The 23,832-nt window shown below is 45.5% G+C and overlaps 2 protein-coding genes across 12 annotated transcripts in view; one reads left to right on the top strand and one right to left on the bottom strand.

Annotated features, from left to right (window-relative positions):
• mapk10 (mitogen-activated protein kinase 10) overlaps positions 1–657 on the bottom strand; it is a 15,037-nt gene extending 14,380 nt beyond the window's left edge. For all 5 annotated transcript variants that reach the window (XM_068334783.1, XM_068334785.1, XM_068334781.1 and 2 more), the window contains exon 1: positions 365–657. Coding sequence is in view for 3 of the 5 variants with exons in the window: in XM_068334781.1 (XP_068190882.1) it covers positions 365–367 (3 nt within the window). In the remaining 2 variants the exon portion in view is untranslated. The remainder of the gene's footprint in view (positions 1–364) is intronic.
• A 3,289-nt stretch (positions 658–3,946) lies between these two features.
• The window catches only part of ptpn13 (protein tyrosine phosphatase non-receptor type 13), a 34,269-nt gene continuing 14,383 nt past the window's right edge, over positions 3,947–23,832 (top strand). For all 7 annotated transcript variants that reach the window (XM_068334367.1, XM_068334364.1, XM_068334362.1 and 4 more), the window contains exons 1-15: positions 3,947–4,263; positions 7,029–7,148; positions 9,855–10,021; positions 12,429–12,494; positions 12,724–12,909; positions 14,049–14,136; positions 16,131–16,760; positions 20,287–20,379; positions 21,277–21,376; positions 21,968–22,178; positions 22,266–22,340; positions 22,440–22,611; positions 22,748–22,898; positions 22,986–23,124; positions 23,259–23,411. In XM_068334367.1, the coding sequence (XP_068190468.1) occupies positions 7,034–7,148; positions 9,855–10,021; positions 12,429–12,494; positions 12,724–12,909; positions 14,049–14,136; positions 16,131–16,760; positions 20,287–20,379; positions 21,277–21,376; positions 21,968–22,178; positions 22,266–22,340; positions 22,440–22,611; positions 22,748–22,898; positions 22,986–23,124; positions 23,259–23,411 (2,346 nt within the window). In that variant the 5' untranslated portion in view covers positions 3,947–4,263; positions 7,029–7,033. The remainder of the gene's footprint in view (positions 4,264–7,028; positions 7,149–9,854; positions 10,022–12,428; positions 12,495–12,723; positions 12,910–14,048; positions 14,137–16,130; positions 16,761–20,286; positions 20,380–21,276; positions 21,377–21,967; positions 22,179–22,265; positions 22,341–22,439; positions 22,612–22,747; positions 22,899–22,985; positions 23,125–23,258; positions 23,412–23,832) is intronic.

Below are 23,832 nucleotides of genomic sequence, written 5' to 3'. Positions count from 1 at the left end.
TTATGCACAAGGTGCGCAGCTGACATCTGAGGGGGTGGGGTGGGGGGGTGGACCAGCTCTGCATGTAGGCCTTCAACATACGTGGGCTCAGGAAGGGCATCGTTCTCTCTGCTTTCCATTTGCAGCGTTTCTCACACAGAAATCAGTCTCTATGTTATATAAGGGAGGGGTCGCCGTGACAACCGCCCTGTGAGGAGCCAGGAACAGGAGCTGGGGCGGTTCTCACGCCACAATGACATCCATGCTGTTAGATGTTATAAAACCACCAGTGTTCCCCTCCCTAGTGGACTTCCATTAGCATCAATATTCATCACCCCGCCTGGGGGGGCCGACCCCCACCTGAAACGAGCGCACCCGGCCTTACCATTCCGTGCCAGCTGATGACGATCCCGGTCCGGTGGGTTGGTGTCTTTTTTTTTCTTCTTCAAAACATCCCAGTGAGAAACATCACGGTGGTCACGGATTGGTTCAAAAAGAAAACAAACAGAAAATAAAAGAGATGGAGAGAATGTTGTTGGGGGGTTGGGGTGGAGGGGGGGTGAGGAAGACCCCCAAATAAGAAGAAGATGAAGAAAGAAAAACAAATCCCAGGCTTTCAGATGCTGAATCACTCCCTCTCCCCCCGGATCACCACCTTGCCGCCATTGTGCTGCAGGATGCTGGCTGTACCATTGTGGAGCGACCGGAGCGGGGAGGGAGGGAGAGAGGGAGGGGAGCGTGTTGCCATGGCAACCGAGCAGGAGCAGTGCTGACGTCAAAGCTCGAGCATAGCGGGAGGTAGAGAGAGAGAGATGGAGGCTGTCTCTCTGGATGGGAGGGGGGGGGGCGCCCCAGCCCCCCCACCCCCACGGGAATGTCTCCCTGACCGGTGGCGGAACCGGAACCGACCCGCGATGACAACACCCGACCGGTTCGGCCCCTCCTGTAAGATGTTTAATTCAGGAATGTCAGAATGCTGATTATTCAACCATCCAAGTGTCAGGTGGGTGGCGGGGGGTCTAAGGGGGGGTGGGGTTGGTGGCATACCAGCAGCTCTAATAAATAAATCAGTAAAGCTGAACAGCATTTCCAAAACACCCCCCTCTGGTCAGGTGACTGAAGTGTGACGTAATGGTTCGGGATGTTCATACACGTTAAAGTGCATGTTATTACGTGCATAAAAAATAATAATAATGATGATGATGATAATAATAATATTAATAACAATAGTAATAATAACATACATAACAATTAATAAGTAAGTGCATAATTATTAGTATCAATTAATGATTAATTAATATTAATTAATACCTTAAGTGCATAATAATTAGGACATTAGCTTTGTTCAAAACGCTTTTGTCAAAGTTAAAATGGGCTGAATTACTGCATTGTGGGAAATGTAGTTTTGGTCAAAGCACACTTTTAACTTATTTTTAGACACTCTGACCTTTATTGCTCTCACGGGCCACATAGAATCATGTGGCGGGCCACATTTGGCCCTCGGGCCTTGAGTTGGACACATGTGGCCTATGTTATCTTCTTTCATAGATAATTATTATGATTTACTGCCACATTATTTTCTGATGGGTCACCACATTAATTTGAGATCATATCTGGAACTGGATGCGGGCCGTCCTACAGCTGCTGGTCACATCTGGACGGGTCGGTGAGGTCTCCGTGTCCACCTGCTCGGCTGCATTTTTAAAAAAAATCATTTTGAAAAGCCTTCTTTCAAGCTGCAATCCCATACAGCGGTTAAATCCATTACAGACCGATGGAATCGGGATTTTGTGTTCGCTGAGGATGAGAAAGGTTCTGATGTCAGTTTCATTACGGCGTGATTAAAACGGGCGACATCACTGACCTCTAAAGCCGAGAATCTGCAGGGGATTCTGAGCTTTGCTCCCATTTTATTAAGTAGCGTGTTTCCTAACATTCACTATTGAGCTGTGATGATGTGTAATAAATACTGGTTGAATTTATCCTCTAATAACACTGATGTGAGCTTGAGTCAGCCACCGCCGCGTCTGTTATATGAATAGAAGTTTCAGTTGTACAATGCAGACATAAGAAGTCCCGATGAAGCATAAAACGTTTTTTCAGCCATAGAAGCTAAAGAGAACACTCCGGTTTCTCCAAGGTGGCACCCAGGAGGAAGAAATCTTTACTCTGACCCCCTTGGCTGGACTTTATGAAGCCTGAGTGATTCAGAATGTTGGTTCCTGTTGGTTCAGACCCTTAAAGTTGTGAGTAACAGGAAATCAAAGATCCTGCTAAAAAAATAAAAATAACTTTTATCAGATGTCAACAAATTTCCAAGCTTACCAGAAATGAGAGGAGAAAAACCCCAGGTTGCCCAAGCAAAGCTCATATGCCAAGGAAAACACCTCCAACGAACCAGTGACTCATTCCTCGCCTCCTTTTACCTGGAAATGAGTTGGAGTTTTTCACAAAAACTCTTCCATTTCATTCCGGTCTCTTTATTTAGGAAAGACAACTAGATTTAAAGCCACCAATAGATTCGATTCTGATCTAGAACAGTCTTCCAACATCAGGTTGATTAACTACATTTCTTATAATTATTTTGGTTCATTAACTGAGACTAACTGTGACTGAGGCATAAATGGCCGGCACATAATGTTAGAAAACATTGCTCCAGGCCACAGCATGTTAGCTTTGTAGCGAGATTTTGCTCATTATTGCTAATGCTATAATCTAATTTAACAATGATCTTTAATGAAGTTTGATGGACTCTTAATAACAGCACAAGGAATTGTGAGTGATGTGTATACTTATTGTTTCTGTTGGGTCTTGCAATTAAATAACTTGAGTTGTTGTATATTGGTTGCTAAAATGGTCCTATAATACAGGAAAAATTGAATTTACAAATAATCTTAAATGCCTGTTAGATTGCATTAAATGACAGAATACATCCTTTAATATAGGAAGTTACATGCACCAAGTGGGCCACTGTAACTAAAATAAGATACGATTGGGTAGTCGAAATGGTGATTACAAAAACATCATCTTAACAAATAAAAGCTGATTGATTAAAAGAATATAAACCATAGAAACAAAAAGAAGAAAAGGAAAGAAAATGTGTTTAAAGCTGATTATATTGATAAAAACACAGGAGCATGAAATAGGGATAGTGACAGGAATAAAAATTTTTCGCAAGTACCATTTGCTTACATGAATAGGAAACAAAAGTTAATGCGTGTTGGTGACTGACATTGTATGCGATAGAATCAGCTTCTGGAAGGCTGAAGCAAATAAACATAAACAATCTCCATCTAAAGGAAACAGGTTCTAATCCAGCTGCTTGTCATTTTTCTTTTCTTATCTCTACAATGACAATAACCAGGTTTTACGGCTGGAACTGATAACCTCTGAGATAACCTCGCCTGCAGAAGCGCCCTTCTAACAAAGCAGCGTGTAATGACGACAAGTCGCCGCTAGAGGGAGCAGCACCGCGGCGCTCGGGAGGCCGGAAGCTCCGGCAGCGGATTGCTTCCTGTAGATCACTATCACACCGCTTTGATGTTTGGACAACACTGATGCAGACTAAACTTGATTTTCAAAACTTTTTTTCTTTTTTTTTTTTACTTCCCAGGTTGACGGAGACATCACACGCCACATAAACCGATCCATAATTGTGATAATCGTGTGATCATTTTGAATTTTTGAGTCTAATATAAATACTTCCTTTTATTTACGGAAAATCCCTGCAGCAGATTTGAGAACATTTGTGTCGGAGAGCTATTTATAAAACATTTAACCATCCTGGTTCAGCCTCCTTGAACCCAGGCTGACTGAGCGCGTCCCTCCTAGTTGTGTGCGTTACCATGGAGACGGCCCGCCGCCTGTCCCCTCGGCGAGCGCTAGCCAATGGCGGTCCGCGGCTCGGTGTCTGGTTCCTCCCAGTCAGCCCACGCTAGCTCGGCTAAAGGAGGGGTTACTCCCTCTGCTCCGCAGTAATGGTGATTCAGCCCCGCCGGGACGGATCTCACCGCTCGGCTGCCACCGAACGCGACTTCTGAGCAACTTCCGAAGGAGACATTTGTTCCGGGGGGCTCGGAATTATTCAATGCAAGACGCCGGGATTCTTACGGAGTAGCACCGCCGGAAGTGGAACCTGTTGCCGGGCTCGCGGGCAGCCTCCGCTCCGAGATGGTGCTTCGTGGACGGGATGGCCTCCGGTCCCGTTCGCCCGCAAACTCCTAGCCCCGTCGGACCCCAGCAGCTCCTTCTCTAGTGGTTTTTTTTTTTAGCTCTTCTCTGCCGGTGAGTGTCACTTTTAAAACCTCCATGAAAACTTGATGCTGTTGGTTAACTTTAGTTCCCCCGGAAAAGTGAGCAGAGGGTCTGTAATAAAGTTAGCTTAGCTGCTAGTCGGTTAATTAACCTTCACTTTTTAACATGTCTGGGCTTTAAATTGGTTTAAAAAAAAAAATTAACTCAAAATTAATTTAATATTAATTAATTAATTAAATAATTAATTTAATAAATAATTTAAGTGTCTGTTCCCACGGATGTTGGAGCATCTTTCCACACTAGTGGCAGTACACGTATTTTAAATTGGTGAGGAATTCCTTTAAATATAGTTGGTTGTCTTGGAAACTAACAACCAGTCATTTTTTGGCAACCACTATGGGGTTGGTAGGGAGGTGCCCCTCCTCCTTCATTACCATAGAAAAGTAGTAAAATTAACCCAGGGTCAAAGGTCATCTTCAATGTGTCATTCATGACTGAAGGGAATGGTGGGGGGGGGGGGGGCACGTGACTGAGCGTGAGCAGCATCCCCATCCGAAGTGGGTCTGATGGAAACGGAGTGTGCATCACCGCAGGGAAAAAACGGGGAAAATAGTCCCTGGGTTGGGTTTGTGTCTGTTGGAAAGGGGGGTGGGGGGTAGAGGGGGGTTAGCAGAACCATGCTCTCTGCTTGTCACGATACTCAAAAGGAACCCTGTGATTAAGAGAAATGGAGCGGATGAGGTCGAGACCAAAATGAGAAGCGAGGGCCGTCGGTCCAGAGCCGGGCTGATCATCACAGAAGAGTCATCGCTCCCCTTCTGGTGGGCCCTGAGCTGAAAAACCAAACGCCAACGTCCCGCTGGAAGCACCGGTCAGCGTGTTACGACTGATGAACACCGGGCTTCCTCTCACGTTCAGCACCAGAACATCCTTGGTGACGTCGCCGGTCGCGTTGGTTCAGATTGTTCTGATCTAGATGCCATGTTTTGAATTTGAATCTGGAATCTTGCACTTAATCCAGTTGGATTCTGGGAATATCGGTTCAGTCAGAGTTTGTTGTTGAATTTTCCTGGCATGAGTGACACGAGGAGGATTTTCACCTCAGCGATGCCGCAGAGAACCTCTTCTCACCGACTTCTGTTCCAGATGAGTTTGCCAGCTGAGACCACAGTCCTGATGTTGTGAGGATATGAACACATTCCTCCTCGTAGCTCATGTTATGAGTTATGCTTTTGGATGTGGAAATGGAATATGGTCCCTTTTTTTTTTACGGGTGATTGTCTTCAAAAATTCTATTTTTACAATGAATTTAACATGGAAGAGAAAGTTGTAGATGTTTCTACGATGCTGGAGGCGGTGAGCGCTGGAAGAAACTAAACTTACTCCTTTTTGATACCGTTTACCCAGCTAAAGCACTTTTTTTTTTTTTCAAGGGATTGCTTTCAAATCCATTTCATGGGTTGTAGCCGTGTCGCTGACAGGAAGGTGGGAGGAAAGGAAAAGCTTCACCTAAGTGCAGCGTAAGAGCTCTATCACGTTTCCAGGATTATTTTCTTTAACATCCTTGTGACTGCGGCCCAGACTTTCAAACTTACTAAGCCTCGTTTCTCTCAGGCTATTGTGGGAATACCTGGGAACAAACACTTCCACTGTTTGAGACAGAGGCGGAGAATGAGGCGTTGAAGTGTGCTGGCTGTTTTGGGCCGCTGCCTCTAAGCCCCCCCCCCCAAATAATGAGCAGGAGCATAGTCCAGCATGAGGGGAGCTGGCCCGGATAAAAACATTCCACTGTGGGTCTCTGCTGAAATAACAAGGGCTGCAAAACAATCAGTCTTCACAGCAGCCTCTCCCCATTCTCATGGCTGATGAGAAAGATGGGTAGTAACCCACTTTACCCCCCCACCCCACCCTGCCCCATTGACTGGAATGGTTAACCTTCAGCATTCCTGCATAAACATGCAGGCCTGTGACATGCTTACTCATTAACCCTCCTCTCCAAAGCGACATCCGAGCAAAGAACATTGGTAGCGTGAAAATTTAAGACGCAGAGCTGTTAAAAACCCGGTTGGAGGACCAGAATTGAGTTCATGCTGCCAAAACAGGTTAGCAGCGTGGTGATGGAAGTGATGGTCGTTCCACCTCTTTCACACTATTACCTTACACCCTGCTTACGTTCTCCCCTCCCAGAACCACACACACACACACACACACACACACACACACACACACACCCTCACACAACTATGCTGCTCAACCATTCAACCATTACTTCCTTTAACTCTGTTTGCTCCTCTGACTGTGTCTAATATTAGTTGGGAAGTTAGAGCTTTTGTGAATGAATGCCAAAGTTAAATTAAAACGAAGTTCAGCAGAGATTTGTGGTCCAAACCTGTGACTGGAAACCTCAAGTGTGTTGTTTTTAGAGAAACCACGATGCAGTCTCGTCTCCGAACACCCAAATGTGATCTGTCACCTCCTCCGTCTGTGGAACAAATGTGACGTCAGGGTTTTCATTTTTGTTTTAAAAGGATCGTAAGATTTTTCTTCTTCTTCTCTCAGCCTAGCTTCTTGTTGTATTTTTTCTTTTATAGATTTCTGTGAACGAAAAATTGAGGTATGATGCATTGTCTGTCGAGTACAAATCTCATCTTTATGACTTACGAACATGTTTATTCCACCGAGACAGTAAAGAAATTGATTGTAGAAGTCCTATTTGCTCCGGCGAGCGCGGGAGATGTGATGTCCAGATGCTCTGTGAGTTCCCTCGCCTGAGTTTCTCTTATGTCCCGGCACAGGGAGGATGCATGTGTCTCTGGCAGAAGCCTTGGAGGTCCGAGGAGGCCCGCTCCAGGAGGAGGAGGTGTGGGCAGTGCTCAGCCAGAGCGCCGAGAGCCTCCAGGAACTCTTTCACAAAGGTATGCACATGTGGACTGGAGTGTTGGGAGGTGCTTCCTGCAATGGATTCTGCATACATACGGAATACATTTCACATTTCCTCATCTTGCACGTTTTTTCTTGTCATTCCTGGCTCATTTTTTGAACAGCCGGCACTAAATCTGCCAACAGCACGTTTCAAAGTGAGGGAGCTGAAAGTGTTCTGGTGTCCAGATCCTATGAAACACAGGTGGCATTGTCTGTTAGTGCTCTGCTCACTTTATCTCTCTGACACATTGAAATAATGTCATAAAAAATAATTAAATAAGTTACACACACACACACACATCCATCCACCAATACGTGGTAAAGAACGAGATCCGGTCTCACTTATGTTGTATCCATCCGCCAACTAGCGCTGGTGTCCTGAAGCACGGCTCGTATCTCAGATTTTCACTCGTATGTCCAACAAAAATTTGAACAGAGTGACAGTTTGTGTCTAAAGCTACGACTGTATATATAATCAGATTTTCTTCTATATCTCAGCATCTCTTCCTCGTTCTGAAAACCACCTGCTCACCACATCTCATCAAAATCTTGCAGACAAACATCTCCTTCATGGGTGATCACACATTTGTCATACTGTTATTTTTTTTATCCCTGTTCCATTAGAAATTTGGTCACACGTGGGCTTTAAAATCAGTTTCTACCATTGAAATAACTTTCAGTCAGCGCAGTTGTGTCAGTTTGTTGTGGGGTTTTTTGTGACTGATGTAATAATCGTTTGTTTAAGTGATTATCGTTGGAGCCAGAGAGAGAGATAAGGCTGCCAAGTGCCTTTGTTACTTAAATAAATACCCTGTGACTCACTGGCTTGATTGTAGAAACCAGGGGAAATGTTGGAGATGTTAAGTTGTTGAGGTGTTGCCAGTTTCATGTGAAATTCTTAATCATATCCGTGACGTCTTCGCTGTTCTTCATCGTCATCGTCGATTAATTGATGAAACAAGACTTGGTTGTGTGTGTATCTGTGTGAAGCAGCTTGACCTCAGCCTCCAGGGCGTGCTGACTGGTTCCAGTGCAAACAATCTCAACGTGCTTTAAGAATTTGCTCGCAACGGCACGGCCTCGAAAGGTCGCGTTTAAGGAAAGATGACTGTTTGTGTTTGCTCAAGGTTTTGTAGATAAAGCTGTGAAGGATAAAATGCAGGCTGGACGTTTCTGGATGAGCTGATTTGATGGGATTGCGGTGTGATCTTGATTGTTAAGACAGCCGCCTTCATCGGGGTGTGGAGTTGTGTGGCTATATTGAGAAAATTGTAGCCTCTTGTGTGTACAGTTTTTGGCCCTCAGAGTTCAAATTTGAAGAGCAGATGTTCGAACCGGCTATTATAGAGTCACTGAGCTATGTAAAGAAGTATGTTTACCACCGGGGTGAATTAATAACAGCATCCGCTGAATCCAGGTTTGATAGATGTTCTACTCGGCTCTGAAAATGTCTTTACGCTGAAAGGGAATAAAAACAATAAAAGTCTACATTTCATTTTTCTGAAGCGGAGTAAAAGTTTCAGGAAGTCGATATTTTTCTAACTTGATTTGAATTCGATGCGATGAAATGAAATGTCAGGACGTTCTCTCAGAGGGACCGACGTACAATTTACTCAGCAAATAGACAGATGTCATCAAACACTAAACCTCCTGTGTACACGGAATCTGTGGTTAAGGGCTGTTTGTACAGGAACGATTTGTTTGAATAAGCAATGTGTGAATTCCTCCTCGTGATTTGAAGGATCAGATAAAACCCAGTGTCTTCTAATGGACTCCATTCTCTGTCTCCACCCTCATCTGTTTGTTGATGGACGATCCGCCGCTCTATCCAGGAGCCTGACGCTCTAATCGCATGTTTGCTGTGGAATTTAATCCGTTCTCGGATGCATTCTTTGACAGAAGACTGCCTGCTGGCTGCAGATCGCAGGCTGACTTTGTGAATGCAGATGGACCACATTGCTGAAGGATAAGCTTACAGTTGTCCTTTTGAAAAGAGCGGGGAATCAGACGGCGCACACCCAGTTTCTGTGTCAACGTTCTGTAACACTGTCAGATAGTTTCCATATGGAACAGATTCTTCTTCCCTCAGCAGCTGGGTGAAACGACTGCGTATCGTAGCTGAAGGCCCGAACGGGACACACCTGGTCGCCTTTGAACGGTGGCATGAGTTTTAAACAGGAAACTTGCATTTACTTTGTAAATTCCAGCCTTTGAAAGCAGATAGTTGGTGCCTCAACCCAGTTCCTCTGTCCCTCTCTGCTCCTCCCGGACCTGGAGCATTTGTAAAAGAGAAGAATTTTGCAGCGCTGCTCAAACATTCCTTTGTATATTATTTTTAAAACGTTCCCCGACCATAGCGATGGTTGTGGCTTGGTAAGGAAAAAAAGGAATTAAGCTTTGCAACCATTTCTCTTGGCTTCCATGCTTCAACAGTTGTTTTCTTGCGAGCTAACAAAGCAACATGTGTTTTTTGTTTACTTCAGTCATCTTTAGTTTCCATAAACACCAAAGTCTTAGCATGAAACATGGCTGCGGTGGGATGTGTCTGCTGCTGCCGCCTTCGGGTTGCAAACGCTTGGAAAAAAGTTCATGCTCGTATGGCTTTGAAAACACATGACTTCATATGTTTTTGCATGTGTGTGTGTGTGTGTGTGTGTGTGTGAGACGATGGCTGACCATATCTCTGGCTCCTCCTCCAGATCACAGAGCCATGGGCTTCATCATCTCCCCCTGGTCCCTTCTGCTCATGCCCTCTGGAAACATCTCCTTCGCAGACGAGTATGTGACCCAGCAGGACCTACGAGCCTTCACCGCACCAGAGATACTGGAAGGGGCCCCCCTGCCTTCCGTCTCTGACATAGAGAAGGTATAAATATTTACGGGAGTGTTTAGTCTACACCTCCTAATGCTCCGATGGTGAGAATTTTATCACCCTTTTCCCAAATTTTGCTGAAGCATTCATGAATCCCTGTGATGAGGTGTTGTTTAAACTTCTGTCACTGATCCATGAGTGGATTCTGGGGGGGGGGGGTGTTATCCTCTGAATAAATCCACATTTATATGCAGTTTATGACAGGAATGGACGGCGGTGCAGCGAGTAGCATTGTCGCCTCGCAGAAAGAAGGTTCTGGGTTTGATTGCCTTCTGTTAAGAGTTTGTCTGCACGGGTTCCTCCCACCCCCAAAAACATGCAGTGAAGTGGTCACTCCACATTGTCCATAGGTGTGAATGTGAGTGTTTGTTTGTCTTTCATGTGCCCCCCCCCCAATAAGCTGACGTCTCATCCAGGGTGTACCCTGTTTCTCGCCTGTAAGCGTCTGGGATAGGCTAAAGCAGAACCGCGACCCACAAGGTGGATAAACAGCTGAAGATCCAGGGGTGTCAAAATTATTTTCACTGAGGGTCACATCAGCATCATGGCTGTCCTCAAAGGGCCAGATGTCACTAATAAATGTAACTAAATGTACTAAACTAACTAAATGTAATGCAAAGTAAATGTAACTGCTCCTTAAAGTTAAGTAACTCTGAATTTATTATTTAAGTTATAAACAGTACAGTTAAAACATGTTTGTTTGTTTCTCTGTTCTAACATTAATCCTTTTAATTTGTCAGGTTATTAAACCCACAGAACTCCATCAATCAAGGATCAAACTATCAATCAATAAAGAAAAATAACATCAGACACAAGTTAGGACGTTAACTTTGTTCACAACATTTTTGTCAAAGTTTAAATGGGCTGAATTACTGCATTGTGGGAAATTTAGTTTTAGTCAAAGCACACTTTTGACCTATTTATTTTTAGACACTGACCTTTGTTGCTCTCGCGGGCCACATAAAATGAAGTGGTGGGCCACATTTGGCCCCCGGGCCTTGAGTTAAGCACATGTTGGATTTAGATTGTCTCATCTGCAAGAAAGTGGATGGATGGACTTCCTCCATTTCTGTGTTCAACAGAGAAAAACTAATGTAAAAACACAATTCAGGGGACCAACTCCTGATGGGAAACTCCCAGCTGCTGAACCAGTCAACATGTTCGAACCAGTGAGTCGCTCATTAGCACAGCGTGTAGTTCTCACGGACGGCTCCACACCCATCTTCACATGTGAATCTCAACCACACACACCTGTGAAGACGCTTGACAACAACTCACCGCCAGCCGTCATTCTCTTGTGGTTCTCCTGAATAAATTCATTAACTCCTGCTGTAATTTCATTCGAGGAACTAAAATAAATCCGTTGCAGATGTCGTTGAACAACACAACGTCGTCGACGTATGGCTAGCGTGGTCGCACATTGGCGTCAACAAAAACAAAACAAGCATCTCTGTTCTTGCTTAAAACTAAACGGGGGGGGCTCTGATGTTGTTGTTTATTTGTCTCACTGTTTGTTTGTTTGGGACAGTTTATCAGTGGTTACTAGATAGAATCTGCCAGGCTGTGAGTTAATCTTTTGTGACGGGTGTTTAACAAGAGCAAACCGTGCTTCAGTAACTCAAACCACAAACCCTTCCTGCGATGCGTATCAACAGGTCTCAGACCATTGTGCAGTTGCAACCATTCAGAAATGGAGTGAGTTAATGTTCTCCACCCCGCTCCCTTTGGCTCCGCCCCTCCGGTCGAGGAGCTAAAATGCTGCATGACTGGATTCCAGTCTCTGGCATGGCCCCATAGACCTCAACAGCGTTTTGTGCTGAGTCAGTTTTCCAGCCCTGGTCCTGCCTCGCTAGCCGAGTTATTTCAGTGTAGAAAATAAAATCTGCTTCTCTCATTATCAGAGGCTCTGGCTGGGTCTACGTAAGCTCTGAGTGCCACAACTTTCCGCCACCCTTTCAGCAGTCAAGGCTGGTGTTTCCTTTAATGGGTGGCTGTTAAATTTCCACGTCTTCTGGGAGGGCGAGAGCGTCTTGAAGTCCGTACCCGAGCTTTGTTCCTGAAAGACCTTCAAGGCGATGTTACATTCTTTGGCAATCCCTGAATTATTCTTTCCTCCACCAAGACCAACATTTGGGGGAAGAGATTTCTCTCCCAAGCAATGACTGCAGAGTAATAAGCAGAAGGAAATGGAAAAAGGGTTTTGGATTAGGGCTGAAAGCCGCCTGAATGAATTACTCCCCTCCTGCAGTCTGTCTCACTTACTTCCACACAAATGACTTGAGAGGTTGAGTGGCCAGGAGCTGACTTTATGTCCTTGTTCTGTGTACAAACCAGACTTCCTCTCATCTTTGGTTTGGCTTTTAAATCTTATTCTTTGTTCTCCTTGTGTGTTTTTTTACAGATGCACATGTACTCTCTGGGGATGACTCTGTTCTGGGGAGCAGACTACGAGATCCCCCAAACTCAGGTAAAAAAACCAAGATATTAGCATGTCAGTCTTCTTCCACGAGCTGCAAAGATGGCTGCAAACTGCAGATTAAGAGCATTAAATCTTGGTCCTGTTGACATTCAATTAATAAGGTTACTGTTAAATTCAGCATCATTGGAGCTCAGCTTTGGTTTTCTAACCTTAAACATGTACTGTAGTAGAAAACTGAATCACTGTGCTGACCGGTCTCATTCTGTTTGCTATGCAGCCGATGAAGCTGGGGGAACACCTCAACAGCCTGCTCCTCAACATGTGTGATGATGTCACACTGAGCAGGATGTCGATGCGCACGGTGCTGGACATCTGCAGCAAACACATCAGGAACTCCACCTGCGACCCTCCTTTCTCCTACGTCAGGAAACTGGTCCGGTTGGTCCTGGGCAGCCTTTCCCAGGTATGATCCGGCTTCAGTAGGTCCTGTAGAAAGATCCTGTTTGTCTGTTTACAGCCACATGTCAGAGACACTACCCTTCACCCATAACCTAAACTAACTCAACCAAACCTAACCTGATCATAATCCTCACCCTTACCTAACCTTCACCCATAACTTAACCTAACCTAACTTAATTTAGCGTAACCTGTGCATAATCCTCACTCTTACCTAACCTTCACCCGTAACCTAACCTTAATCTCTTCCCTAACCTACCCCTACATAACCTTAACCCTAAGTATCTTATCTTAACCTAACCATGTCATAACCTAACCTAACCTAACCCTACATAACCTTAATCCTACATATCTTAACCTAACCATATAAAAACCTTACCTAACCATAACTGTATCATAACCTAACCCTACCTATGCAATTTCCTCCGGGATTAATAAAGTATCTATCTATCTATCTATCTACCTATCCTAGCCTTACCCCTACATAACCCTAACGCTACCTCACTTAACCGTGTCATAACCTAACCTAACCCTACATAACCCTACCTCACTTATCTTAACCGTGTCATAACCTAACCTAACCCTACATAACCCTACCTCACTTATCTTAACCGTGTCATAACCTAACCTAACCCTACATAACCCTATCTCACTTGTCTTAGCCATGTCATAACCTTACCTAACCTTACATAACCCTACCTCACTTATCTTAACTTTCTCATAACCTAACCTAACCCTACATAACCCTACCTCACTTATCTTAACCGTGTCATAACCTAACCTAACCCTACATAACCCTACCTCACTTATCTTAACCGTGTCATAACGTAACCTAACCCTACATAACCCTACCTCACTTATCTTAACCGTGTCATAACATAACCTAACCCTACATAACCCTACCTCACTTGTCTTAACCTAATTGTGTCAAAACCTCACTTTAGACTATTTCCTTTACGTTTTCTGCTGGGTAGTTCTGCTGAGTTAGCCACCAGCTAACGGTTGTAGCGCTGACAGAACCTTTCATGGGTGTAGCTGACGTTCAGGTGGAATAACCTCCTGATCTTTCTTCTCTCCTCCTCCTGTCCTCTTCTGTGTCTTTTTTTTCTTCCATCCTTCATCTCTCGCTCTTCTCACCTTTCCCAGCTGGACGGTCTGCTGACTGACAGAGAGTCTCTTCCGGAACGTAGTAAAGAAATCCGGGACAGGCTGAGAGGCAAAGGTTTGCCCTCAGGTAAGATGAGCTGGCACACACACACACAAACACACACACACACACACACACACACACACACACACACACAGATGAACCAAACCTGTTTTTACTTTATGACACTGGTTTCTATTACTCTTCTTTTTGTTATGTCTGTTATTTTCTGGACATCCGTCATTGAAGAAGGTTTGGAATGAGAACACTGAATCCTAGATTAGTAGGTTGTGTTAAGATGATAACAATAAGAACAGTAATTAGTGTCACTCTGGTTTATCTGACACGGATAAAGTTCTCCATGCTGTTTATAACACGTAGAAGGGCTTTCTTATAATCAGGTAATGTGGTGAGAAGATGAGGTGATGAATGAATGTTGTCGGGGGCTTGTGCTCAGAATGTGTGTTAGTCCTATTTAAGGAGATTTGAGTGCGAGTGTCTCCTCTGAGTGTCAGGATTATGACTATGTTGCTGAGGAAAAAAAATACACAGCATCCTCACATCGAGTTTAATTCAGGAAAATATGAGCAAATCTTCCCAGTGGTTTCTGAGAGAACTCCGGCATTTTTCCAAGCTGTGGAAAAGAGAGCGGAGCGCAAACACGGTTCCAGATTATGTAAGCGCTTGCATGGCACTGATCACACTTGCATATTTTAGAGTCAGCAGTGAAGCATGCTGGTCCGCTGTTTGCATCAGGGCTTTGTTTCCCTGCTTGAACGGCGTCCAGCCCTGAGGAAAGTCCATGCATGGGGGGGAATGACTCCCTTCTGAAGGGGCTTTCTTCTGGAGGAGCAGTCCTCTCCCTTCTGATGCCAGCGGCTTCTAATTGATGCAAAGGGAGTCCAGTCGTTCCCTCTTCGTGCTTATATGTTTTAAATCAGTCTTTTATTACTCCATCAGCACTACTATAACAACTTTCTTCTTTGATCCTCATTTACTCTTTTTTTTTTTGCTCAATCTGGTGGTTGTGTTCTTCTGAGTTCCTGCCGGACGCCCCCTCTCTCTTTGATGCGCGTCTATTTTAAGACTGAGCCAAGGCTTTGTAGGAAAACCACCACATGCTGCGTTTTTATAGGACTACCGTCTCGTCGTCATCCCTCCGCTCCCTCATTTCTTCATCTTTTCCTTTTGGTCTGGCTCGTTCTCCTGTTTGCCCTCCGGTTATCTCTTCCTCCAAAACAACAGCTGTCCCCGGCAGAGTTTTCATTTGTCTGGGAGTTCCAACAGTAAAAGTCAGCGGCAGTCATTATTCAGGTTTTAAGATCGGGCTGGACTTTATTACCAGAAACGAATTATTGTGACATTCTCTGAGGAAAGATTTGCTCATCTGCAGAACTCATTGTTACGCCTCCTTAAGGTTTAGAGATGCTGCTCCGTGTTTCTTCACGTTGTTGTTTCATTTTACAAAATCATTGGTTTTATTAGCCGTTATTGGCCCTTACACTTCTAACGTGTTCCTAAAACTGCTGCTAATTCTGGTTAAATGCCTTCTAATCAAACGGAGGATGATTCAGTCGGCGCCGGTTTACAAGTATCTGATGTTTCTCCAAGAACACATTTCACAAACACACAGCCTACATTCTGCACTTTATCATTGAATGGCGTTCAATGAAACCTACAGTCCAGCCAATCAGGGCTCGCTACCGGAGCACCGTGTGTTGAGGCTAACCTTCGAATCAGACCAAAGAAAGGCACGTCTTTATGTTTACAGCTCGTTTCATGCTAATAGTGTTAGCGATGAACGCTAGGTTAAGTGTCCTGTATTCATCCATCCCTCTGCAGACCTTCCTCTCTTCATAAATCCTCCTGTTCTGTACCTGTAGAGGAAGTAACGCCCCTGCAGGTTGGGCTGTATGTCTTGAAGTCTATTATGACGTTAAAACCTTTTTGCATTCATTGGTTTCCTGTTGTGTCGCTTCTGCAGGTATTCAGGGTGAACGTTTGTGAGTCATTCTGTGTTCTGGTTGTGTTAGCTTTAGCTTGTTGCATGCTAACACTTAATTACTCTCCTCTTTTTTTAGGGAGGAGTGCCGCCCCCAGGGTTCTGGAGCGCTACAGAGCCAGAACTCAGGAGCAGCCGTCTCTGAACCGTCTTCTCAGTCGCTCCATGGGCTCTCTGCCCATCCAGGACATGTTGAAGGGCGACGAGGGGCCCGTCCTGCAGTATTCCTCATCTGACTATCACCCCGAATCCGAGTCCCCCACAGAACTTTACCCCAAACCCCGCTCTCTCCATCAGCAGCACTCCTACCCCTATCTGCACCCCCTACATCCTCAGCAAAAGGGCCGGCCCGTGGAGCTGGACCGGAGGTCGTTGCCCTTCCACAGCGGAGAGCTGCCCCTCAGTCAAGCTCGGAAGTCTTGGGCGTCTTCTGTGGACTTAGCCTGCATCGACCCGGAGGCGCTTCGTTTCGGGGCTTTGGAGGATGCGCGGAGGGGCAGCAGCGCCATCAGCAGCCACTCGATAGGCAGGCGCATGTCGCCGTCACGCCCGCCCAGGGAGAGGGATCCCCGCTACCCGGAGTTTGGTGGACTGAAGAACAAGCCTCATCATCACTCTGCGTTATCAGTCGGTTCGGGCCTCCCCGGCGCCTACGACAGGATAAAGGAGAGACAGAGGAAGCTCCAGGCGCTGAGACGAGCCGTGGACGGTGAGTACTCGCTCCTGCAGTCAGGAGGGACGCTTTACCGTTTTTACGTCGCTCAGTTTCCTTGTTATTACTTCCCTGAAGCAAAAAACGTGTGACATCACAAGTATGAAATAAAACTGGCATGCAGTCGTACCTGCTGGGGCGTAGAGTTCTACCTGCACAGGTGGGTACGCTTCATCAGAAATGGTTGTCGGGAGGTTGAAAAGCTTTAAACACACACACACACACACACACACACACACACACACACACACACACACACACTATGATGTCTGGTTCCTTCTGGCTTTGCTTCCAGCGAAGGTCTTCCACTTTCAATACGATAAACTGTCTTGAAGTCGTGTCTGAACATTTTAGCAGACCTTGTTCCCTGATTTTGTGTACCGTACAAACGCACAGATAGACGCACACTTTCTCTAAAGGCACGCCAACAGTCGTTTGTATGATCACATGATCAGCCCGAGCAGTCAGGCCCAAGAGATTTAAGTTCTCCTCTGGAGCTTATTGGATTCCTGGAAAACTCTCCAGAGGCCTAAACACATGTGGGAAAACCGGACTCCTGGAGGAGCCTTGGGTACGCACGCTCTCATATCAAGCACCTCTTCCTCCTCCTCTTCCTCCTCCTGCTGGTTTCCCATTCTGCAGCGGAGCCGTCCCTCCGTTCTGCCTCCTCTCTCTTCTTTGCCCTCTGCTGACGAGGCGCTCAGAGGCTCTGGGCAGTTTTTATTTCACATGATAGCGTGAGGAGGTGTGTGTGTGCGTGTGCGTGTGTGTGTGTGTGTGTGTGTGTGTGTGTGTGTGTGTGTGTGTGTGTGTGTGTGTGTGTGTGAGCCTGCCTTCTTATAGGGACGCTTGAGGATTGTCTTTATGTATTTTTTCAGTCAGTAGCTCCTGATGAATATTAAATTACAGTTGTTGTTGGACGCCGCGCTGATGGAATGTTTATACCCATCAAATCCGCCAGCGAAGGCCAAGCCAAACGATTTTTCTCTTCCTTCCCAGAGCTAGTTCTTCAGTGTGAATGGGTCCTAATTGAGCAGAGACCATTTGCAGCGGTGATGTGTGACTTGGCCCTGAGCTCCTTTCCCTTCTTTCTGTCTCACGTCTTTCTGTTCTTTTCTGCAGGAAAGCGATGACGCAGCAGCGGTCAGCGCTCTCAGGTTTCACCCAGTCACACTCTGCTTCTCTGCCTCCTGAGTCTGTGCGCTTGCAAATCGTGTTTAACTGAATATGGATCACATGTACGTCACTAAACGTTGCGTGTGCATGCCTGTGTGTGCAGTGCATGGGCATGTTTATACAACCCCCCCCCCCCTCATCCCATTCCCCCCCGTTTTGGTGTCAAGGTGCTTCATGAAATGTTCCTGCAGACCTCCACGCTGTGATTGCAGTCACGCGTTGCAGGTTAGGGGATTCCTGTTACTAGAATGTAGTGGCGCACGCCAGAAGGTCATGTGACCGCCCGCCCCCCCATTACAGCAGGACGCTCTTACCTCAGGAGATGGGAGGGGGGGGTTCACGAAATGCCCCCAAGGTTTTAAACGTTGTTGACTCCAGAGGCCGCAGCATTACTTAGTTTTTACAAAAATCCTACCATCAAAAAATGTTGGTTGAAAATACATCAGAATTTCTACACTTCAAGTTTCACAAAATCAGTTTGAAGTAACAGAAGAGGACAGATGATGAATAAATAAATAAGATAGATGAATAAATTATTTAATAATGATGGAGGGATGAGAGGAAGAGAAGGAGATAAATGCAGGTTGCACTAACTCGTCCTTGGGAACGATGCTCTTTGTGTTAAAACGGTCTGGGGAAGTGTGTGCTTGTGCTTGCGTACGTCCGTGTGTGTGTGTGTGTGTGTTACTTATCTAATTCAAAGGGGGAGCAGGAAGGGCGTCCATCGACTGACTCAATCACTTTATGTCTTCATTTGTTTTATTTATTTACTTTTTTCATCTGAAGAATTTCATGAGACAAAAAACCAAAAAGTTTATCAGCAGCAGGAGAAACTGCAGAACATGATTCAGTCAGTTCCCCTCAGGGCCCGGCCCTCCTCTTCATCACCAACATGTTGCCGTCATCCTCTCCACCTCTCTGTTGTCTCATTTCTTTCACTGCTTATAGATTAAATAATACCAATAGATGACAGTCGAGACTAATCCACACAGCAGCTGTTAAACGGTTTAGAACAGATTCACACACGGCCCGGCGGTGCGTGAGGAAGCTGCCGTTAGAATGAAGACATTAGAGGTTTTAAATGACACAGAAACGACTGCTGACATTTCTCTCATGACTCACTCGCCAGCGGAAGGAGGAGATTATTTTCGGCTTTGCCGGCCGCTCCTCGCTGATGTTCGCGTAAACAACGGTCGATCGTACTGTGAAACTGCTGCGAACTAAACGTCTGAGTAACGCAAAGGGAATTCCAACCATTCCAGCTATGAAGCTGATACTGAGGAGCAGGACCGTCTGGTTCTGCGTGCCAGAAAAAAGAAGCCAATAAGGCTCAGGTCAAAGTTCAAAGTGTTGAGTGTTTCTTTATGACGTCTTCCTGCGTTGATTTGTCATCAGGTTGGTTTAGTTTTGCTCCGAGGCAATTAAATAACTGATGTTGTGGTTCAACCAGTCGAGCAGGACAGAAGATGAAGCTCCAACGCAGGGGAGTCAAACTCATTTTCACTGAGGGCCACAGCAGCTGTAATCAAAGGGCCAGATGTAGCTAATAAATGTAACTAAATGTAAAGTAAATGTAACTACTCCTTAATGTAACTAATAAATGTAACTAAATGTAAAGTAAATGTAACTACTCCTTAACGTTAAATAACTCTGAGTTTATTACTTATTCCAGTTCCAAACATTACAGTTAAACAGAAAAAACATGTTTGTTTGTTTCTCTGTTCTAACTTAAATCCTTTTAATTTGTCAGGTTATTAAACCCACAGAACTCCATCAATCAAGGATCAAACTATCAATCAATAAAGAAAAATAACATCAGACACAAATTAGGACATTAACTTTGTTCAAAACCTTTTTGTCAAAGTTTAAATGGGCTGAATTAATGCATTGTGGGAAATGTAGTTTTGGTCAAAGCACACTTTTGACCTATTTATTTTTAGACACTGACCTTTATTGCTCTCGTGGGCCACATAAAATGAAGTGGGGGCCACATTTGGCCCCTGGGCCCTGAGTTTGACGGACGAGCTCTAAGGCATCAGGAGGGAATCGTATTCTCCGTGTGTTCCCGTCATTCATCGGTTCATCAACAGCATGACTAATATCTGCTTTGTCCACCGGTTTGGTCTCAGCGTCAGTCGACATGTTCCGTAGAGACGGTGACGGCCGCTCTGACGTAACCCTCTGACCCGGTCCGTTGTGCGTGACGTGGAAAGCCAATCAGATTTACTTTAACATCCCTCACAATGCATGACCTTCACGAAGCATCCACAGACGTGCCGATAGGTGACATCGCGGTCGGTGTTCTCTGATTGGTCAAAGATGACATGACACTGTTTCTGTTCCTCAGACCCGGTCCACACCCACCAAAGGTACCACAGCGATTACAGCTCATCCAGTGAAAGCCCCTCCCTCACCTCCTCTGATCCAGACTACAGACAAGGTAAAGGATGCCCACGGGATGTGTGTTTTATGTCAGAGGAGCTGATTAACACCAGTTTACTCCACCTTGCTGGAAGCAGGAAGCTGAACTCAGAGGTCAAAGCAGTGTTTTATTATTCAGGATGAGCAAACCGTGTTGTCATCCCTCTTCATGTCACTAAACCCAAACCAGTGAAGTTGGCATGTTGTGTAAATGCTAAATAAAAACAATACAATGATTTGCAAATCCTTTTCAACTTATAATCAACTGAATACACTGCAAAGACAAGTTATATAATGTTCGAATTGAGAAACTTTATTTTATTTGGCAAATAATCATCAGTTTATAATTTAATGGCAGCAACACATTGCAAAAAAGTTGGCACAGAGGTGTTTTTACTACTGTGTTACGTCGCCTTTCCTTTTAACACTCAGTAAACGTTTGGGAACTGAGGAGAACAATTTTTGAAGCTTTCGGGTGGAATTCTTTCCCATTCTAGCTTGATGTACAGTTTAAGTAGTTCAACAGTCCGGGGTGTCTGTGGGGGTTTTTTACGCTTTATAATGCGCCACACATTTTCAATTGGGGACAGGCATTCAGTTGAATATAGGTTGAAATGGATTTGCAAATTATTTTATCCTGTTTTTATTTACGATTTAGAAAAACGTGTCAGCTTCACTGGTTTTGGGTTTTTGTACTTGAACCCAATGAAGGTCTTTTAGTTGTGCTGGTTGAACTTGACTCAGATCTGAGCTGCTCCACCTCCTGCAACAAGTTGATGCAGGTACCTGTGGGTGTCTGCAGCTAAACAACTGTTTGATTTGACTGTCTGCATTTCAAAACACGATGTACTAATTTTTGTGTGTGTGTGTGTGTGTGTGTCTGTGTACACACCTGACACTCCTCTGTCTCTTCCAGCAAAAAGACCAGGCGAGGTGCGGAGGTTTGGTTCCCAGCTGGCGCTCTCCTCTGAACATGATGCCCTATCGCTGACAAGTCACAACACACACAAGCTTAGGTAACACACACACACACACAACAAAAGATGCACCAGATGTGTGTTTTCTCCCCTAAGCAGCCGGCCTGCATCAACCTCACCCTCATCCAAACATCATTCACACATATCCACGACAGATTTACGCGCTGAACCCGGATTTCGGGAGTTGTGGGAAAATTTTGCATGAATTTGACAACCTGCTCTGCCACAAAAGAGTGTGTCTGTCCTGGAAAACTGTGTCTCCTTTTTGATTTCTGTAGGGAATTAGCAGCTAAGCTAAAATCCTTTCACAGTGCAAGGAATCCATCAAAGAATTCCTCCTTCTTCAGCCCCCCCGGGCTATGATCAGCTGGTACACGGCGGGGTCAGCTCCGTGTTTCACTAGTGAGGTCATCCACATTCAGCAGCGTCTATCTCTTTAATCTGAGGCCTGACAAAGAGCCGCCTGCTGTTGCTGCGCTGCTAACAAGCCGCGCTGAGCTGCTGGTTTCCCTCGACAATGAGAGAAAAGATCTCAGCGAGGGTTCGGTGTCTTCTCAGTCGCTGGCGCATGATGAAGGGGTTCTTTTATAGGCAAATAAGAACCACGCACTCCTCTTCCTCTCCCTGCAGGCAGCTAGATGCAGCGTCGGATGAAGGTCTGGTTGGAGCGGAGCTGCTCCTGCAGAAACAGGAACAGGAAGTGCAGCGGCTCCTGGCTAACAGACTATCCCGGGCCACGACAATCTACTCCTTGGACGACCCCCTGGCCCCATCTCACGCCTCCATGCTTGACCTGCAGGACCCCCTCTACTCTTCCTCTGTACCATTTCGGAAACCCAAGGTATTAAACTTTAGATAGAACCTGTTTGCACGATGGCAGACACGTTATTTTTGTTAAACGAGCCGTTCTTTATCTGCACCCCATCAGAACTTCCACGGACCAGAGTTTGTGAAGATGGCTGGAGAGCCGTGTGTCTCCTTATCCGTTCCCTCCTCCATCATGGTGAGGACGTCCCTTTAACGCCGTTCGTCCCAGCAGAATCTGGTTTGTGTCTTGTTTGTCGTCTGTCGCTGAACTTTTTATTCGTTTGCGTCCAAATAGAAACGTGGGAAGGTGGAGGAGGTGCAGAGGAAGGTCGGCGTGGTGCTGCTGAACGGCCAAAAGCTGGAGCTGAGCTGTGACATCAAGGCGGTGTGTAAAGACGTCCTGGACATGGTGGTGGCCCACATCGGGCTGGTGGAGCACCACCTCTTCAGCCTCGCGTACCTTAGAGGTACTTCCTGTTTGTTGCTGCTGCGCGTTAGATGTCACCTTGAGCGTGTTAGATGATTTTTTTTTCTACTTCAGTAAATATGCAAACCCTGCCAGGACTGACTGTCTTCTTCCTGTCTTCTCCATCTCACCCACAGATTGCGAGTTTTTCTTTGTCGAACCCGATGCCAAACTGTCCAAAGTGGCTCCAGAGGGATGGAAGGAGGATCCCAAGAAGAAGAAGTCCGATGTGCCTTTTAATCTTTTCCTGCGCATCAAATTCTTCCTTGACGACGTCAGTCTCATACAGTAGGTGCAGATGGTCGTAGGTAAGAGCCGCTGTTCGCACATTGTGTTTTAAAAGTATGCTGTGGTGTATTCATCTGTGTGGCGCAGGCACGCCATGACCAAACATCAGTACTACCTGCAGCTGAGGAAGGACATCCTGGAGGAGAGGATGCGCTGTAAAATAGAAAATGCTCTGATCCTGGCTTCCTTGGCGCTGCAGGCAGAGTTTGGCGACTACCAGCCCGAGGTATCGAGTTACTACCGTCTATCAACAATTTCTAATACTTGTGTGACTGTAGTTTTGTAGTTTTTATTGGGAGACTGTGTTAATATAGATAATAAACCTTCCTGTGTAATAACACGGTCGACTTGTTGCCTCAGCTCCACGGGAAAACCTACTTCCGGCTGGAGCACTACCTGCCGGTGTCGGTCCTGGATAAGGTGAACCAGACGGCCATGAAGGAGGAGCTGCTGAAGCTCCACAACACTTACTACGGCGTGTCGGAGTCTGAGGCGGAGTTTGAGTTTCTCAAGGTTAGTCGGACAAGAGAGTACAGCCAGAACTAAATGATGTAGGAAACAATGTGGTCCTCCTGTAGGAACTAAATGATGTAGGAACCAATGTTGTCCTCCAGTAGGAACTAAATGATGTAGGAACCAATGTTGTCCTCCTGTAGGAACTAAATGATGTAGGAACCAATGTGGTCCTCCTGTAGGAACTAAATGATGTAGGAACCAATGTTGTCCTCCTGTAGGAACTAAATGATGTAGGAACCAATGTTGTCCTCCTGTAGGAACTAAATGATGTAGGAACCAATGTTGTCCTCCTGTAGGAACTAAATGATGTAGGAACCAATGTTGTCCTCCTGTAGGAACTAAATGATGTAGGAACCAATGTTGTCCTCCTGTAGGAACTAAATGATGTAGGAACCAATGTTGTCCTCCTGTAGGAACT

Source organism: Antennarius striatus, chromosome 15 (genome assembly GCF_040054535.1).
Source record: "Antennarius striatus isolate MH-2024 chromosome 15, ASM4005453v1, whole genome shotgun sequence".
Lineage (NCBI taxonomy): Eukaryota > Metazoa > Chordata > Actinopteri > Lophiiformes > Antennariidae > Antennarius > Antennarius striatus.
Note: the sequence above shows the minus strand (reverse complement) of the source record. Positions and strands in the feature narration are given on the sequence as shown.